The sequence below is a fragment of the Melospiza georgiana genome, chromosome 3, assembly GCF_028018845.1.
Source record: "Melospiza georgiana isolate bMelGeo1 chromosome 3, bMelGeo1.pri, whole genome shotgun sequence".
Taxonomy (NCBI): Eukaryota; Metazoa; Chordata; class Aves; order Passeriformes; family Passerellidae; genus Melospiza; species Melospiza georgiana.
Window position 1 is genome coordinate 63,851,057 of NC_080432.1, and position 19,221 is coordinate 63,870,277.

Below are 19,221 nucleotides of genomic sequence, written 5' to 3' on the forward strand. Positions count from 1 at the left end.
AGCTGTTGTAATGCTTATTCCCCTTCCTGCTCCTCCAGCTATCAGGAAAATAATGGATTTTCAATATGAAATCAATTGATTTTCTTAATATTCAACAGTCTTTCAAATACCAGTGTTCCTTACTTGCCTTTTGGTTGGACACTAAAAACCACAGGCCCTTGGTACAAGACAGTCCTGATCCAGAGGGCAGTTTCTTACAATGACCTTGTTCCACCCCACGGACCATCCCCTCTTCTGTCAGATTCAATGCAGCCTTACTTGAGCCAAAGGCAGAGAAGCAGTCAGAGCTCTGAGGTGAAGTGACAGCAAGAGGCAGCACTGCAGCTCTCAGGGATACACCACAGAGTGTACACTGCAGAGCACGATGTAGCTCCCATGTCCCACACACTGCGAAACAATACAGCCACACACGGTTCAACAGCAGTACTGCCAGAATGTGGGTTTCCATCAACATACCACTGAATGTCAGCTTAAATTGCTTTAACTATTTATGATGTTTTGGTAATTTCATAGGCCTCTCATAAATGAGACCAGTCAAAAGAACAGAGTAATTTCAGCTGCTTCCAGATTAAATTAATCAATATCCATAAGAGTGAAAGTGTCAAGAATATATTCTACCAGAGATGAAATAGAATTCATCTAGCTTTCTGTGGCCCAGAATGCTGGTGAAGTGTGATAAACAGTACTAAGAGTCTTCTTGAAGCTTTGTATTTAAGCTGTGAGATCACAAACTTCATGTTTCATCATCACAATACCAAATTTTTTAGTATTATAACTAAACAGAGGCTGTTTTGGACAATAATTTAAATGCAAGACATTGAATACCTATATAAGGTACTGTGAAATCACTTTGAAACACACTAACAGTGTACAACCAGGTACAACTAGTGTACAATCAGTATATGCTTTAGGTACAAACAATGTACAACCTACCTTTAAAGCAGAAACTGCACCTTTAAAACCCATTTTGCCAATTCAAAGAAATATTAATCAAAGGAAATTACACAGTATTCAACTTCCCCTCTCCATGTCCCCAGACAAAAGCAATTAATTCAAAGACTCCTGTGAAGTTTATATTTTGCTTATGTACTGTCAGGACAACCCTATATTGTCTCATTTGGTTATTGGTATGTAGACATTATTAACATCTTTCCTATACAATCCCAAGTTCGTTGTTAAAACTATTACAAGAACATAGCATTTAATTTTTTTTTTTTGTTTTTAGATAATGAAGTCCTTGGTTTTCATGTGTTTTCCTCCAGACAGCGGTATGATCAAAGATTTGTACATCAATATATGTGGCAAGAGAAGCATGCTGCATAAGCATGCAAATATATTCAAAATAAACAAGTTGTTTTTTTATCTTCCCCACAGAGTAAGAACTGCATTGTTATTACTCACTTAGAAGTACTGTGCTTTTGCAACACATTACAATTTCATGAAACTACATTCCACTAGAAACTGAGATCAGAATGAGCTGGGAGTCAGGAGACAATGATTTACTATTTTTTACCATTTTAGGAAAAAGTGATTAAGGCCAGGCCACCCATAAAGTGACATTTAGAGAAACTGCACAGCTGAAACCAGAAGAGTAATTCTCAACTCTGCCCTAAATGAAGAGAAACACAGCACACCCCATCCATAAGGGACAGAGACATGTCACACAAGAAACAATGCTGCAAATTTATTTTCTTTAGTTTTAAGTTTTTATAACCTCAACTTTGTTTATCCCACATAAGACATTTTCAGTAATATGAGATCATCTAGTTCATCACAATTGCAAGGAAAATGAGGTGCATGTGAAGTACAAAAAAAATTTGAAAATACTCGCTTACATTGGATAGACTTAGAATACTGCTCAAAACAAAGTGGCTTTTCAGCTTTTTACCTTTGCATTTTGGAAATCTTCTCTGCAGTCCTAAGACAGGAAATGAATGGAGAAAAAAGCAACTCCAAAGCAGGTGGAATGAAGAAAGAGGCACATTATTAGGAGACACAAAAGAAACAAACGAGAAGAGACACTTCCAATGACAAAGTCCAGAGAAAAACATTTCCCAGGTGTTTCAGAAAGGCCTGCTGCTGTCCATCCATCCCAGCTGGGTACATCAATCACACTCCATACTATTCAGTAGTTACATTTATACTTGCAATAGAGAGAGCACCTCTTTTGTACTGTACGTAATTCCTTGCCCCAAAGAGCTTACAATCTTAAGTTCATACAAAAGAATGCATCAAGTAGCTGGATCAAGATCAAAGAAATGAGAGAGACAGGGAGATAATTTTGTAAGGGATTAAAGTTGGGTTACATTACTAAATGAGGTAACTTCTGAACATCATTGGCAGTGATGTTCTTAAGACATTAAGTAGTTTTTCAGTTAGAAGGTCTTCTGATCATGAAAAACTGGTTTAAAATGTACAGAATGATGCGTTAAAAGTAATCCACAAAAATTCTTAAAAATAGACTTGTTGGCAAGACACAAAAAGGTTCAGATTGCCAAAGTTCTTCACTTTAGACAATAACTTGTCATTCTATTAGGAAGATATGGATGTTAGAGAAATTCGTATGTACATGTAACATTTGAATGTAAAAGGCTTTTTACATTTAAGCTTAAAATGTTAAATTCTGATTTAAGAATCCTGTTGCTATAAACACAGGCTTAATACTTAAATACTAATATGAAAATAGTGTTATTTAAAAAATGTATTTTAAACTTTAAAATAAACTATGGACAAGATACAGTTGGTTCAAAAGATCGACATTCTTTAACTGCAGTGACTTCTTTTCCTGCTTTTTAAAAAAGGGAAAAATTTTTTCCCACTCTGTTCCTCCTACTTGTCAGTTATAATAGAAGTGATCAGTCCATCAACTTTAAAGTTTTAGTTTACATTGGGGAGGGTCATTTGTTTTGCTGGGTTTTTCTTAACATTTCCCTATTCATATATAGTTTTCTGAACTCAAAGCCTTGCACTTTAAATAATATTTATACGTCACCTTTGTGACCATTTAGCTATCATTTCTTAATCCCTTTACATGCAAACAGAAACTACCATATCTCATGCAACTATGACATCCTTTCATACCAGAGAATTTCGCTTTAGATTATATACATAAACCATCTGCAGCACTTCCTTGACATTTGAAAAAGTAAAAGTAGTAAAAATTCACCATAATTATCCAGTCTGTTTATGACAACCAAAAAGAGAAATACTTATTTTTCACCGTAACAGCATAACCAGTGGTAAATCTGACTTGACCTATCCTTTTGGAAGGGAAGCAGATGTTAAGAGAATTTCATTTATGCACAGAAGTGAGACTGTGATGTTAAGGACTGCTGGCAGAGGATGATCTATCTTTAATTTTTAAAGGAATTTTTTGAGGAAATCAAACCAGATATTAAGCCTAAAGAACAATAGATATATTTGACCCAAGTCAATACTAACATTTACTTTTTAGAAATTACATTTGTATTAAATTTTCTTACAGGAGGATACAAAAGGAGTATAGCCACAGATTACCAAGAGAATCACTTCTGATCAACAGCTAAAAATGAGGGAAGAAAATGGCCCAGATTACAATCAATCACTTCTTGTACATGCCACAAAACTACAAGAAATTACCTGCAATCCTGTAATAAAACCCTCCCCCTTATTTGAATGAGTTTCAATTCCCAGGTAAAGATGAATCAACAAAATTAAAATATTGTGCTGTTTTATTGGTGTAAAAATCACACAATTGCTAGTTCTGATTCTGCAGAGATACATCCATGCAGTTAAACATCTATGATCCCACAGCCAGAAGAAGCCATTAAATAGAATATCTGCTGTTAGTCAGCAATTAATGCAAATTTACATATGAGATCAAAATGTGTGTATCGTACAATATACAACAAATCCTAATACAGTACATCAACCTGAAGAGCAAGATACACTCAAGGAACTCTGTTAATAGTGAAGCCTGTCTATATGCCAGAGAAGTAAGGCCTGGAAACAAGATGACAGAAGGTACCCCAGAATTCCTAAGAAGCAAAACTGTTCATTTTTTGTTTTATATTTTTTTTTTTGCTGGGAATTAGAAGTTTATAGAGGTATTGACACATTACTTGACAATACAATTTGTTATAGTGAAGACTGGTGGATGTGATCTGCTATTAAAAGGTAATGTGTGAGACATGCAATTACAGGTGGTGCTTAGATAATGTGCAATTAATGTTTGGGACCTACACCCAACTCTTTTCACAAAAGGGAGAACTAAAGAAGACCTGTTTGATAGACTACCAATTGTGCCATAAATGCTTCTACGCATGCGGCTGAATCAGGATCATGAATGGATAACATGTGAACACCTGGCAATCTGTGGTCACATACTCTGTAATGTATGCAACAAAAATCACAACATCCAATCCAGTTGATATGGCAAACAGCCTGCAAGAACTCTTCCAACCTGAGTAAGCTGGGGAATTGCAAAGAGGCAGGCTTTCTAGAATCGTGAACAATTTCCAATTGTGAAAGGCAGCTTGGGAAGTAACATTGGCTGATGACAGATTAGTAGTTTGTCTCTTTTCTGGCACAATAAAATAAATGCCATAGTGAATGAAGAGTTTATGTGCTTAAAGGTTAAAATCAACTGATTAGCAACCTTCTTCTGCAAAGATGTTTCAACAGGAAAAAAAAAACTATGAAAAAATTCCAGTTGGCAATTTTGGTGACAAACTCTGCAAACTCAAGTCCAACAAAGATCACGGATGCCCACAGAGAAAGATGTGAGAGGCAGTGTCACATTCAAGGAAAAAGTAGTAGTTTTTTTTTTTCTTTCTGTACTGAAATTAAAATATTTAAAATACAAAAGTGGACAAATTGACAAAACAGAACCACAACATTTAATGTAGAATAGAGTGCATTGAGCTAGATGCATGGATATTTAAATAGGCCTTGAAACCAATACCCCTTTCAAAATTAGTAAATTCACAGTTAACGGCAGTAGGCTTAGAGGTGAGAGAAGGGTCGAAGTTGTTCCAGTTGGACTTCCAGGGAGATTCTCTCTTCAAGAACATCCTACAAAAGAAAGATTTTCTAGTGACAGTCCACAGGGAATGAGTACTGAAAATTTCCTCATGCCATCAAAAGCTGCTTCAGTCTGAAAACTAACTTAGATTCTAGACTCTCGGTAACTCCTCCTAGACACTGAATAGAAGATTGCCTGGATGGTAATTACGTATCATTGGAAATCACTACTTTGCTCAAAGGTGATGCCAAGTATTTTTTTTCTTTCAAAGCACCCAGACCCAAACTTGTAACCAGACGCAAACCCAACTATAATATTTTCAAATGAAGTCTAAAATGTTAAGGGAGTAAGCTCTCACCTGAATTAAGACTATTGGAAAACTCAGTTTTTGTCCCCGGTTTTTCCTCCTATGTGAATTTCTAAGTGAAATTCAGGCTTGAGTTTTTAAAATCACCTAACTTCTATTCTAGACAGTATCTTACTTAAATGAACTCATGTGTTCATTTAAGATACTTTAAAAAATTATCTTCATAGTTAAAATTAGATAACTTAGGTAAGAAAGATGGCAGGCAAAAGACATTAAGCCGATGCCTACAGATAGCTCTAAAACAATGATAGCTGACCTAGATAAGCAAATTGCTATTGTTGCACTAATTATTAAACTGCAAGTTTTGTACTTCAGATTATTGTATTTGTTTAAAAATATTTATGACTTATAATTTTACTAAGACTTTAAGGCTTGCTTTTTCCTTCAGAAGAACACAGATCACTTAAGCTGCCCCTCTCAGTACTGCTTTTAAAGTATGTGATGATGACAACAGGTAACCTAGTATTGATAATGTGAGGTAAAATTTTAGTGTAGCTAAAAGCAGATTGTTACACTGAAAAATGTGTTAGCAGCAAAAGTGTGTTTTGTAATTTCACAAAATTTGCCACAAATAGGTATATTCTATGATCTATGAACATAGCTAAATATTTCATATCGATATCCTCAACTACATTTATCAGTAGATTGCAGAGACGCCTTTTACTGTGCATCACTAACATCTTGCTCTCTGAGGCTCTTCTCTTACACAAAGACAAAGGAATTACCTTTAGTTGCTGCTGTAGTTCACTGTTCAATCTGGCCAAAACAGTGTTGGTTTCCTTGTTACGTCTGATTGATGCCTGAATTGCCTTCTTGTCTTTCCCCACTGATCTGAGAAGATATCAGAAGTATTGTAATAAGTAATTTTGCCATTTAGCCGAACATCTCACTTATAGTCCCCTTCTTTAAGTGAGCAGAATCCTCTTTTCAAAATTCTTTAACTTGTTACACTGTTACATGTTCCCGCTCCTGTCCGGCTTGGTTAACCCCGTTTGTTTGCATGGAAACACAGATATCTATGTTTTATATATGCACACAGAGTTGGTTTCAATCAAAGAGCACACAGCGCATTTTAAAAACTCATCATTATCAACTTTCTGAAGGCCCACCACAGCAAACCACATTCATTTACCTCCAAGTGACTACTGCAATAGACTATTTTCATGCTAGGACACACACACTGCACATTTTGGACTGTTCATAGAAACCATTTAAAATTAAACTCTACATCTTAGTACTTCCACCACTTATTTCCAACATACTTGCAGAAGTTAAAAAGAGTTCACACTCCAAAATTCAAAATCTCTTAAAAGTCTCCCAGCAGTAGCAGCTTTGGGATGACCATATTTAAAAACCAAAAACTTCTTAATCATTGAATTAATCTAAATTAAACACACTGAAATTGTTTGCAACTCCTGGAACAGAAAGTGTGTATGCTGTTTAAATGTAAACTTTCCAGTAACAGATGTATTTATATACTTCTTGGGTTACCTAGGAATAGATGGCTGTGAAGCAAGAACAGCAGCTATGACACCTGTTTTCTGTGTATGTTCCTCAGCTTCAGGTCTTAGCTCATCTTCTGATTTTAATCTTCTACGAATAGGCTTCGGCGGTGGAGCAAGTGGGGTAGTGCCTTTACCCTGAAGAGGAAAACACAGCCTATTAACTCTCTGAAACTACATTTTATTTAGGTTATAACCTGGTAGCTTGTCTTTCATATTCAGTTACTGAGGCAACTGAATTTACAACCCATCAGGTATTTTCTGATGGAAATCTAGCTGCATTCTCATTTGGTCTGAAAAAGACATGAACTACTAAATCCTACCATGTAGTGAAAAGCTAGTAAGTTGCTTCATACTGACAAAGAAGTGTGCAAGCAGAAACAGCACAGTACAACTGAGTACTGCAAACACACAGCAGTGCAGAGCACACCTTCCCCCCCACTAATTATATGTCTGTAATCAAATAAAAAGCTATACTTAATCAAGTTCTGCACTAAACATTTTGATCTGTTTCAAAAATTTGAAAACTTACATGTATCTTTTCTGCTGTCTCAAGAATAAACCTAATCATCATAATATGTTGCAAAAATTCACCATACACATGCCTATTTGAAGCACCTATTGGGCTTCAAATAGGCATGTGTATGGTGAAAACTGGGTTCAGGTGAACACCTACAAAGCTGCTGTTGCAAATCAAAACAAACATTTAATTTCATATATATCAGACAACAGTGCTTTGTTCCAAGGGTACTTTGCATACCGCACTACTGGGGACATTTGCAGGTGCTTTGTCTTCAACTCTTCCATCTGCTTTGGCAACTCTAAGAGAACTTGCAGAATCAGAGGGCTTTTCAACCTAAAGGAATATAAAATGTATTTATGAATCTACTTCTCAACATATACTTCATCTGGCAACAGTTGGAATGAAAACAAGTATGCTGTGTTCTGATACATGAATACAGTTAACACCTACAATTCTAGTTCAATTCTCATTTAGAAACACAAGTCCAATGTCATGAGGCACAAAAGAGGCCGTGGCCTAATCACAAACTGCTGTTTCTGCTATTACAGTGCCACTATTATCTATTTGTCACTGCCAAAGGTTAATCCCTCCAATGGAACACAATGTGACTGTTCCACATCCACCTCAATGCAAAACAATCAGCAAGCTTAACTTAAGCAGTTTGCAGAGGCAGCTTAAGCTGGCATAGCTGGTTTTGCAATGAGGTACATGGAGAGTGCTCAGATGGGGCTGTGTCACTGACCTTCCTGAACAAGTGAAGCAAGACCATGCTGCTGACAGCTGGGAGAGCTTTAAAGCACCACAGGGACTTTTGCAAGCAAGAACGCAAAAGTGTCCCAGAGAACTTACAATCTGGATAAAAGCTACAAATTATCAAAGGAGAACATGAAGTAGTTTCTGCAATAGCAGCTAGCAATGACATTAATGCTTCCCAACTTTCAAGTCCTATGTCTGTAGTAAGAAACAAGTTTTTGTAAACATCTTTAATGACAGAAGGATGCCAGAGCTCTATTCACTTCAGCTGTTTGTCCAACGACTTTGAAGAAAAGCAAATTAATGGAATTTTAGCAGATGTTTACAAGACATGACAGTCATCTCCTTTATTAAGGTATGTCTTAAAAAAGACATTATTTAAAAATTATCAGCAAGTCATTTGGAAGACTGGCAAGAATGAGCAGAAGAAAGGTTTTGCCTGTGCGAAGTCTCAAATTATGTGTATTACCAACACAATTACGTTTGTGCCCATGTATGCTAATAAGCACAGAAATCTTTAAAATTACAATCAAGAGCTGAGATGAAAAGAATTCCTTCTGCCTAGGTGTTTGGCAATAACTAAACAAGTGCAGCAGTGTGCAATGTAATTGCTTTCTGGCAATGGATTGAGACATCATAAAAAACCAAAACAGAACAAAAAACCCAACAAACAACACATCACTAACAGAGGACAGCAGAAATAGGTTTTAACAGTCTCAGAATTGTTGGTGGTATTAAAGCCATCAATAAGATCTTCCCCTTCTACTCACCTGCAAGGCTTCTGAGTGCGTTTCAATTTCATCTTCTTCCTCTTTGTTTACACCTGAAACAGCAAATGCCTCAAACTGGCTGAAGTCTGCAAAATTTGGCTGCTCTGGTATTTGTTGAGGTGAGGTACTGCTATGAGCTATTAGGCCATCAGCATCCACTGAGCGATGCACATGAGGACCTGTGCCCTGCAATAAAATAACAGAAATATTTAGGGACAGAATGTTAAGGATTATTTGCCTTTTCAGTGGATAAAAATTTACGTACTATCAGTAGGACAAGATGCATCTCAGGCAAGACATGCATGAAGAAATACTTAAGAGAAAGGAAGTTCAGATATGCTACTATCCAGGAAATAAGACCAAAGAGGGATGTAATGTACCACATGCTAGACTCATTCAACAATAGATATTTCTGCTGTCTGGGGCTTGATAGAGACTTTTAGTTTAGTTTCATAGGGAAACATGCTTATGTAATCACTGTGTGGAATATGTCCTTGTACACTCCCTTCAGCCCTTCAGATAATTTTTGAATCCTTGTAGATGATTTCTATATCACTGACTGACTTCTACTGCTAGTAACTTAGATTCTAACAAGCAGCTGCTGGTGAGAAACAATTGAAAAGCAATTTTATCTGTCCCATGTCAGATCTGCACAGCAGTTGAAGGATTCAGCTAGATAAGACAAAGAAAAAACTTTTTCAAGATGTGCTTTCCACCAAATCAGCTAACTGATATCATTCAGACTGTAACTGCAAAGATCACCAAGTCTGTGACAAGTGAAGAAGTGGAATCACTCCTTTTGGGGGCAGACATATTACATAAAGCTCTGCCCTGTGCCAGACAAATGGAAGGAAAACCTTTATTTTGCAAAACTTTGGAAAATGGCTCTTGCCATCTTTGTTATGGCCTACACACTATACAGGAATAGACAATGAAATGTGAAAGGATAACTTTTCTCTCTTTCCCACAATTCAGAGCTCTAGAGCCACTCATTCCTCCTCAATATCTACCTTAATCCCCACCCATGATTCCACTAGAAGCATTCTTTTATTTAGGAAGTACTATTATTTGGATGTACTCTAGGTTTTGCCACTATTCACATCCTGGTGCTTTCAAAAATATATCAAGCAATGATACTAATTTAAGAGATATATTAAAACTCAAGTTACATAAAAATAATGCACCAAGTTATGATTTTTCAGAAGTGACATCACCTGTGAAGGCTGTGGTCTTGGAGGCACTGCAGGCGGATAGGCAACAACTCCAGCCTGTTGCTGTCCTGTAAAAGATGCACCACATTTGGCCAAGATTGTTACTTTGTACATTACAGTGCTATCAAATTTTCTTATTGTCAACATGAAGAAACATTGCATTGTGCCTCATATTTGCCACTTGTCATATTTGGGCTCATAATTGTAATGTCACCTCCTTTCAAATTGCCAGACAGACAAAACCAGGATTAATCAGAACATGGATCTTGTACAGACATGGTCATATTCTTCTGGCTTTAGGATCTTAGGGTTTGGGATTTTTTTTACCCTCATTACAAGTTCTTAGTATTTTCTCATACTTTGTGATCCTGAATTTAAAAGTACTGATAAGTCAGAAGTCCAATAAAAGTCCTTAAGCACAGCAGGAGAAGTGACTTTAATAATTTCCTCTGAAGTCAAATACTAAATACCCATCTTAAATACAGGAGATTCCAAAAAGACTCCCCTTGAAAATTTACTGGCAGATGCAATTGATTGGATGTGGGTATACAACCAGCATATTCTTTCCTGACTCTGTTTCCCACATTCATCCAAAAAACTACAATGCCAGAATTCAGAATTTACTTTTAAATTAGCTACTTAAGTAAAGTACAACATAAATTTTAACACAAACAATACAGTAAGGATGACAACATATGCAACTTTTTATTCAGAAATGGTGCTTTAAAAACCAGTATTCTAAATCATTCCTCAGAAAAAAAAGCATTGACTGCTTCAGGAACACATGTGCTGAAAAATAATACACATGGAGAACACAGCATAGCTACCTGGGGTGACTGAAAAGGATCTGTTCATATCTAAAGATGACGACCGAGAATGAGAAGCATGAGGCCTTGGAGGGGGTGGTGGTGGTGCAGTGTTATCTGGAGATGTTCCTGAATGTGATCTGCAAAACACATAAGTTTCTGTAGTGATTTTAGGTGGCTACAACAGAACTAAAAATCAAAAGTTCTTCAAAGCATACAATTAAAAAACCAAGTTTGACAGAGGTAAAACTCCCTGATTGCCATTGATTTTCAAGATTGCCATATTAAACTTCCAGTATTCTTTGATTTTAAAACTGTTTTTATACTTCAATTTACTTAAATATCCTTTATTCAAATTACTCTTATACTATCACATGTAATTTATCTTTGGGAAACCAACAGCTTGATGCATACCCCAAACAATGGCAGCTCAGGAACAGAGAATGATAAATATGGTAATTCCATCCAGGTGACAGTCACTATAATTTTTAAGATGTAGTCAACATCCTGTTTAGGTTAAATGATGTAAGCTCAATTTCATTAAAGAAGAATATTGGGTTTCTGTTGGACCTGCCTCCACGTATATCGAGCCCAAGAAGTATCTCAGTGTATGAGACAGCAATTTAATTCTCTGCCTGAAATTTTCCAAATCTATACACTTGGCAGAATCTTCAGAAATTTTGACTCATTCTTAGGTAGGATCACCATCTAGTGGATAACTGCTGCAAATTCATGGAGAACACATGCAGGAAGGACAGAAGAATAAATTACTGTAATAAGTGCCATTTAAGTGGGATTTATTGTATATAGAATTTTTGTACAATTTCCTTTTAAAAGCAGTTTGCAGAAGCTTCCTAACTAGCCTAATTTGAACAAGACAGATTTATTGAATCATTGACCTGAATAGAGCTGCTTTTTTATTCAATTTGTGATAAAATCTTTTCTATGACTGGCCTCTGCAACGTTCTTCTATAACTACTGTAAAATGTAAACTTGGGGAGGTAAAGGCTACCCAAGTTTCACACAAAACCTGGAATTTCTGAATGTTTAAGTCCAGACACAAAACTGAGTTATCACAATAGAAAAGTTGATTTTCTTAATATATTCTCTATGGCAATGCTTTTATAATACTGTGTAACTCTCCAGCTGATGAAAATAAAATCTAATTATACTGACTCCTTGGGTCATCCCTCTAGCTACTACAGTAAAAAAAAAAAAAAAAAAACAAAACACAAATGGAATTAAAAATGGGAGAAAGTGGTTTAAGGAGAATTCCAAGGTATCATTATCTGACACAGCCTTGTCAGTTTTTGCTATGTGAAAATACCAAAACGTAGTCTTGACTAGCGGTAGGATTAAGTACAATGTCATCTCTATACAAAATTGCAATGGGTAGAAGAGGTGCCAGTGGAAGAAAGTAAAAGAGTAAGTGGGACAACAAATTTCCTGTGTGCATACTGCCACAACTACCAGGTCAGGACAGAAGCTCCCCGTGCCATAATGTGGGAACTCGTCAGAAAGCTTCCCTCATCTACACAAGTTCAGCAAGAGAACCTAATCCAAAGTCAAAGAGTAAAAGAACACATTGAAACCATCATGTTCATAGTGCAAAAATCATACATAAAAGCATGACAGAGTCACATTTTCCATTAGGTAACAATGCAGGAAAGAATCTTTCAAGTTGCTGTACTGACAGGCAAATGGAAATCTTTCTTTGCCATTGAAGTCACCCTAATTATTTTTGTTTTGAAACTTACCTCTGAAACTGATTGTAAGACAGTTAATGGTGTAGCTGGTTTTAATCCTATTCAGGCAGATTTAATGGGAACAACTAGCACCAGCTAGTACAGCACATTCTGTCATGTGAAATGATGCAGTTGTTGGTTTTGTGCTTGCATGGCTTTCTCCAAACCCTTAGTTTACATTGGGCATTTGACTTTGGCCCTTTTTAAGTTTATTAGAAGAGATGGAGTTACGGCCATAGTATTCCTAAAGTGTACTTAATTCTCTTTTAGGCTATAGTGTCATAAGGTTCTTCTCCAATAATGCCTAAATGGATATTTTTAAAAATACAAAAAATTGGTTTCAAGTAACAGCATGCTCTCACATGCTTACATTGCTTTGTATTTAAGGGGAAAGTATTAAGATTCTGATTGAATGTGGAGATTCACATGGAGCACTTGACCAGCCAATCTCAAACAAATTTTTAGACAACTTTCCTTTTTTAATTTTCACTTTCCACACTAATGAAAGCAACATATATTGCTAATACATTAGAAAACAGACTGTTTACAGATTCCTGAGTGTTAAAGTTAGGAATCTGTTTTGCCACCATTTTATAACCTAGTTGTCAAGTAACCAGGAGCTGAGAACAGGCTTCTTTAAACACCTTTTACTTGTTTTTTTTCAGGTGCTACTCTACTGACCGTTGCCGTGTTACAGCATTTCCCATTTGCTCCGGGTCTGAAGCGTAAGAGTCCGAACTGCTGTAACCATCTGCTGGGAAAAGAAAATACAATTTCATATTTGCTTTGCATCATTAGCATACCCTAAGAGACAGAAGTAACCAGTAATTTCAAATATCCAATTTCTTTTGTTACAAAAAAGGTGTATGTCCTTGTATTGCTTCCCTGTAAGGTATCATCTGGTCAGGATTCAAAATCCTCAAACCTGAATGATTGAAGGACACAATACAAACCAACTCCATTCACCCAACACAGTAGCTGGTTACTAGTGCCATGTACTGAGAATAAACAATGACAGTAATGTTGTATTTAAAATACAAAACCTAAGTTTTACGAACAGTCATTTTTAAACACTTGACATTCCATCACTTCAACAATCTAGTGAAGAAGAGTGAGGGACATCCAAGGAAAAAAAAGCAAGGGGTAGAACATGCCTGATTTTAGAAGTGCTGAAGGACTTAGAAACCTTAGGAATCAGAAAAAGCAAAGGCTATGTACAGAACACAGATTAATGCAGTTGCTTTGCTACTAATGTAACTTCTGTACCTCCAAGTCTGGTGGTCAACCTTATTTTGGACTAAACCTTTTCTAAAACTTCCAGCTTTTGATTAAGGAAATCTACAGAAATGAAAGATGCTATTAAAGCATCACAGATTCTCAAGGACACCCTTACCCTTAGAAGCTCTGCAAAGCATGAGGCTTTTTTCCCCAGAAATGAGGAGCCTCACAAAAATCACAAGATTTATATGGAATGAATGTAGATAGAAAAATTGACCTCAGGATAATTTATCACAAGAGACTATTCTAGAGCACGAAGTAAACCAAAGTTCAAGGTGGAAGTCACTGGAGCAAAGGGACTCAATTTGTTGCCAGTGAAGAGGAAAATTCTACTCAAAAACATCAAGATTTTTCTGAATTACCTGCTCTCAAAGGATTATTTTAACCTCCTAGGACACTGAAGTTTTCAAAAGTGGTAAGACACCTCAACCAGGCCTCAGAAATGAGAATCCTGCAGAGATGACTTTCCTGATCAGCAAGGCACATTCTTACCTGTTACATTTTTTTATACTACTTCTCCTTAACATTGCAGGTACTACACAATGCTTATATCTTACACTGCAATGTGGTTGTTTTATTTCACCATGTTCTTCCTCTCAGGGAAAAACACTCTATTAAAGATTAAAAGATCAGGCTGCACTCAGATAAGGAAAAGGGAGCACCGAAACTTGGATCTTGAACTTGGATCCTGCACACAGCACTAGTTCCACATTAAAAGATGATGTTTGCTTGTTCTTTTGCATTAGCAAACTTCTTAGTAAAAACAGAACTGTGCTTGAAAAGTAAAACTCAGACATGGTCAGGACACTGGTCAGAACGAAGAGTGCCACTAAAACAGAGCTCACAAGAAAAGCAAAACATATTGCAAGATGGTATTTTCTGGATTCCTCCTGTATTACAAACCAATCAAAGTACTTCTGGTCTTACTAATGCAAAGGATTTAAAATAATGACTTCTTGAAACTTTATTTTTACTGAAGAAAAGTAAGCTCCTGACTTGAAGAAAACAAAAAAAAAAAAAAAAAAGGATCTTGGAAAGACTGTAGAAATTCATTCAGGCAACAAATAATCTTGGACCTCTCCAATATTAGATAAGTGGACTAATCAAATCAATATAATGCAACATGCTTTGGGCACAGAAGATACTACAAATTGAAAAGGCTATTAGAATGAAATAAACAGTTGAAAAGCTGCATTTAAAATGGAACATAGAAGTCTGTAGGATTTGCTTAGTAGCTTAATCAGATGAGAACTGCCTGGAAATTGTGGTCAACACATTTTCACTCTTTAGAAAACATGTTACATGGTTCTGAGGAAGACCAATCAAATGCTACTTAGGGAATTCCACTTTATCTACATTGAATTTTTCATTCTAGGATTAAAAGAGAAAACAGCAAGATGGAAAAGAGCTGACAAAAATGAATTTTCTTGAGCACACAAGGTAGGAAAACAACTCTAGTGACATCAGTAGAACTTTCTTAATTACTACTTCTAACACATACTTTATATCAGAAATGTTTCTGTTCTTAGGATAACTTTATCTCATTTTAGAGCTGCTACTATCCAGCCAGCTTTCATTCACTGAGGAACATACCAGATCTACACTTTGTGTAATGTAAGAAATGAGATCAGAAAGCACTTTGATACTTACTAACTGTATTTCCAGATGAAAATTTTACAGATGAACTAATTTTATTTTCTTCTGGGAGATCTGATGGTTTCACAAGTAGTGGACTAGTAGGGTTAGCATGATCTAGAGGGAAAAAAAATAGATAAATGAACTTATTCTAACTAGCCTTTATTTCTGGCGCCAAAGCTTTACACTGGTTTTCTGCCCTTATCTAAAGTGCTGCACTCAAGACTAAAACTGGTGCATTTTAAATCAGAAATAACACTATTACGAAGTAAAACACGATTTCTCAGCATTAAGAGCTGTGAATTTTCAGCTGTTTACAAGGCCAAATAAATGTTAAAAGAAGTGTGCTGTCAATACTATTAATTCTCCTATGCAGAAGACTCTGCATGAGTTCCATGACTTTAGGAAATACTGGTACACAACTGAAAACTAAGACCCCCACCTCTATTCCTTTAAGAAAATTTATCAAATCACCTTGCTTATTATTGACCAGAGTAAAAAATGGCCTGCCAATATTCCCAAATGCTTGCAAGTTTCAAAATAATAAATGCAGTATTTCTGACCAGAGAAGAACAAGCTTTATGAATGCAGGTTATGATCTCCATCTCCAGTTTCCTTCAGTATCTAACAAGGAAACCCAGACATTCACCTGCAGGTCCAAATCCAATCTTTATAATGATGCTGAACTACTCTCCAAGAAACATTCTGCTAGAGAAGGTAAAATCCTCACTGTAGCAAATGGCCAATTCAAGCTCTGCACTTATCTGAACAGCAATTCTTAACTCAGTAATGATGCTCATTACAACTTCAGATTTATTCATCCTTGGTGAAGGAGAAAAGTAAGTACATTCAAGGCAGTAAGACCAACTCTAACTGTATGAAACTTCCCAAATTAGCAAGAGAAAATGTCCTACCACTTCCAGTTCTTTTAAGCTCCATTTCCTGCATGTGGATTTTGCTTGGAGTCATTCTTATAGGAACTGGGTGCACAATTGCAGTGTCCTGTGGAAGAGATCACAGTTATGGTAACCTAGCTTAAATCACTCTTTTAAGAGTCTCTGACAGCATGTGCAATGTTAATTCTAAACAAAATTTCATACATTTAATTTATTTGCACAGCTCCAGGGAATTGAATATACCCAGAAAACCAAAGCTCTCTAAGCTGTAGTCTCTATAATGTTAACTTAGCTACTTAAAATGGCACTAGGATATGTTTCTATAGATAACTGCAAGTAGGACCTGAATTTTACCAGCTTTCCACCATTTCTAGTGTATCAGACATCTGGTACTTTGAGCACTTCTTAAAAAAAAAAACCACCCAAAACAATTTAAACCCTGACTCCTCAGCTTTACTTATAATGGCCTCAGAAAATAATGGCCTTTTTAAATAGCATGAATAATGCTCAATGAAATAGGTACTTTGTAGTAATTTCAGACATTTTCTGGAGTCTTTAAAATAGCAAAAATCTTCTAAACATCAGTATAATAAGCTCTATGGAATATACCTCTAGACAGGCACTGGCCCTACACTTAGGCATTAGTCATTCAGACAAGGGGCTCTGTTTAAAGTACTTTACAGACAATCCTTTCAATTTAGTTTGAACACTGACTGCAGACAGCTTAAAAAAATAATCTCAAAACTCAGAAGCAGCCTAAAAATAGTGCCACGGCTGTCTGAAATTTTTTACTGTCATCCATATTCAGAATACATGAATGGGTGGGCCAATGACAGTACAAGAACACCCCCAGATTATATTAAATTTATCCTAGAAATAACAAGAAGTTTTAAAACTAGCTTTGTATCAGAAATTTAATCTGTTCTGACTACTCAAGTAGATCAATTGCACTAGGTGTAATACATCTACATTGGTATTTTCTGAAACTATTTCAATTACATTCACTACCCTTGTTGCAAGCAAAACCACTTCCCAGTCACAGCTCAAACTTTTTTGTTGCAGGAAGCTTTTAGGAACAGTTACCACCTTAAAATATACTGCTTTTTCTTCCCTCTGTAACGAGATTACCATGCAATGATCACTTTTACTGTGGCTGCTTCAGACTTGTGCTATAATCTAATGTGCAGCTGTACAGAAGTCATGCCTCAAATAGTTAAATGGATTTTATATAATGCATTAATTTACATCATTAAATTCATTTTACATAAAACAACATGTTACCCACTTTGACTTACAAAAGGCAAATTGTGCTCCCATACTAAGGGATAGATGCACTGTTCTTCCACCTATGTTTTACCTCCAAAGCAGCTACTTTTCCAACTAAAAAAGACCTGGTTTGTGAATTTACTCTCTAGATAGTTATTAACAACTGCTCAAGAAAGCTGGTTTTCTCTCCTCTGGGGAACCAGTTGTTTCATAAATCATTCCTATGCATCACTACTGAAACTGCTAAAAACAAAGCGTCTGCCTTCAGCTAACTGAACATTTGTCATCATTTGTTCTTATTTTAATATTGAAAACAAAGACTCTAACCCCAAAGTGTGTTACCCTAGCAAGTATCAAAGATGCTCACCATTCTTTTCTAAACTATAAAAACTATAAGTATTTCAAGGAAAGTACTCAAGAATGTGATCAGCCATAAAAAAATTTTGCATTCCCTGTGAATTTCTCTATATACATACACAAAAACATGTACTCTATAAAAGAGTTTTTCATATACCATCACTGCTCTAATTTTTAGATCAGTACATGAAAAAATTCAAACCTCAGGTTTCTGTCATCTGCTAATTATGTGTGAAAATAAATTATTGTCTTATTGCAGAAACAAGACAGTGACAGTCAAGCAACTATACACAGCAAGTAACAACTAGGAACTAATTTACATCATGTTTACCTCATTAAAACATAAAAATACAGTGTATTTAAAACAAAAACCATCACAGACAAAAGAGGGCTTGTTTTTGCTTTCAGTAGGACATTTTCACTTGTTTAGAATGTTTATTAAAGGTTAATTCTGAGCATGGGGAACAGTGCACTTTGAATTCTAGCTTTCAGCATCTGGAATGCTATTTCTACATGAGTATCAGTGTTAACTTTGAGACTGGAGTGCTGATGCATTGAAAATCTATGCACATTTATGTATTCTGTCTTTTCAGAAGTGACACGTTTAACACTAAAAGCAGTTAAATGTGTATTATGTGCACCTATTACAGCACTACACAATCAAATGGACACCAACACTGTAATTAATTAAATTAAAATGGACACTTGGTGCTAATTAAGGCTGTAAAAAAAGCAGGATGAAAGCAGCAGCTAAATACTTCATTTCTAATGGATTTCAGAACTGCTTTAATGTCACATGGTGTAAAGCTTAAAACCAGCAGAACTTGAAACACTGTAGTGTATTTCTGGCTCCCAAACTTGGCAAGATATTTAACTACATAATCCTTCAGAGCACTCCTCACTGAGTAAAGCCTTAGAACACCACAGGTTTAGCTGGAGAGATACTAAAAGCCTTATTAATAAGTAACTTGGTAAAAACATTTGGAATACGAAATACCACACCCATCAAAGCTCAGCAGCTTTTTTTTCACTGAAGTTGGCCCTGTTTTTGTGCAAATCAGGCTCTGCAACTCAAAAAAAACCCCAAAACAACACTGAAGACAAATTCTA

General features: G+C 36.0%; 1 protein-coding gene across 10 annotated transcripts in view; it reads right to left on the reverse strand.

Moving 5' to 3' along the window:
• Positions 1-1,662: 1,662 nt before the first annotated feature.
• REPS1 (RALBP1 associated Eps domain containing 1) overlaps positions 1,663-19,221 on the reverse strand; it is a 63,704-nt gene continuing 46,145 nt past the window's right edge. For 7 of the 10 annotated variants that reach the window (XM_058021846.1, XM_058021845.1, XM_058021849.1 and 4 more), the window contains 10 exons: positions 16,507-16,594; positions 15,608-15,709; positions 13,361-13,433; positions 10,956-11,074; positions 10,132-10,196; positions 8,918-9,103; positions 7,632-7,727; positions 6,861-7,009; positions 6,095-6,200; positions 1,663-5,052 (listed from right to left, as the gene is read on the reverse strand). In XM_058021846.1, the coding sequence (XP_057877829.1) occupies positions 4,984-5,052; positions 6,095-6,200; positions 6,861-7,009; positions 7,632-7,727; positions 8,918-9,103; positions 10,132-10,196; positions 10,956-11,074; positions 13,361-13,433; positions 15,608-15,709; positions 16,507-16,594 (1,053 nt within the window). In that variant the 3' untranslated portion in view covers positions 1,663-4,983. Of the gene's footprint in view, positions 5,053-6,094; positions 6,201-6,860; positions 7,010-7,631; positions 7,728-8,917; positions 9,104-10,131; positions 10,197-10,955; positions 11,075-13,360; positions 13,434-15,607; positions 15,710-16,506; positions 16,595-19,221 lie in introns of those variants that run through there. The other 3 variants (XM_058021844.1, XM_058021841.1, XM_058021850.1) reach the window with 2 other exon arrangements.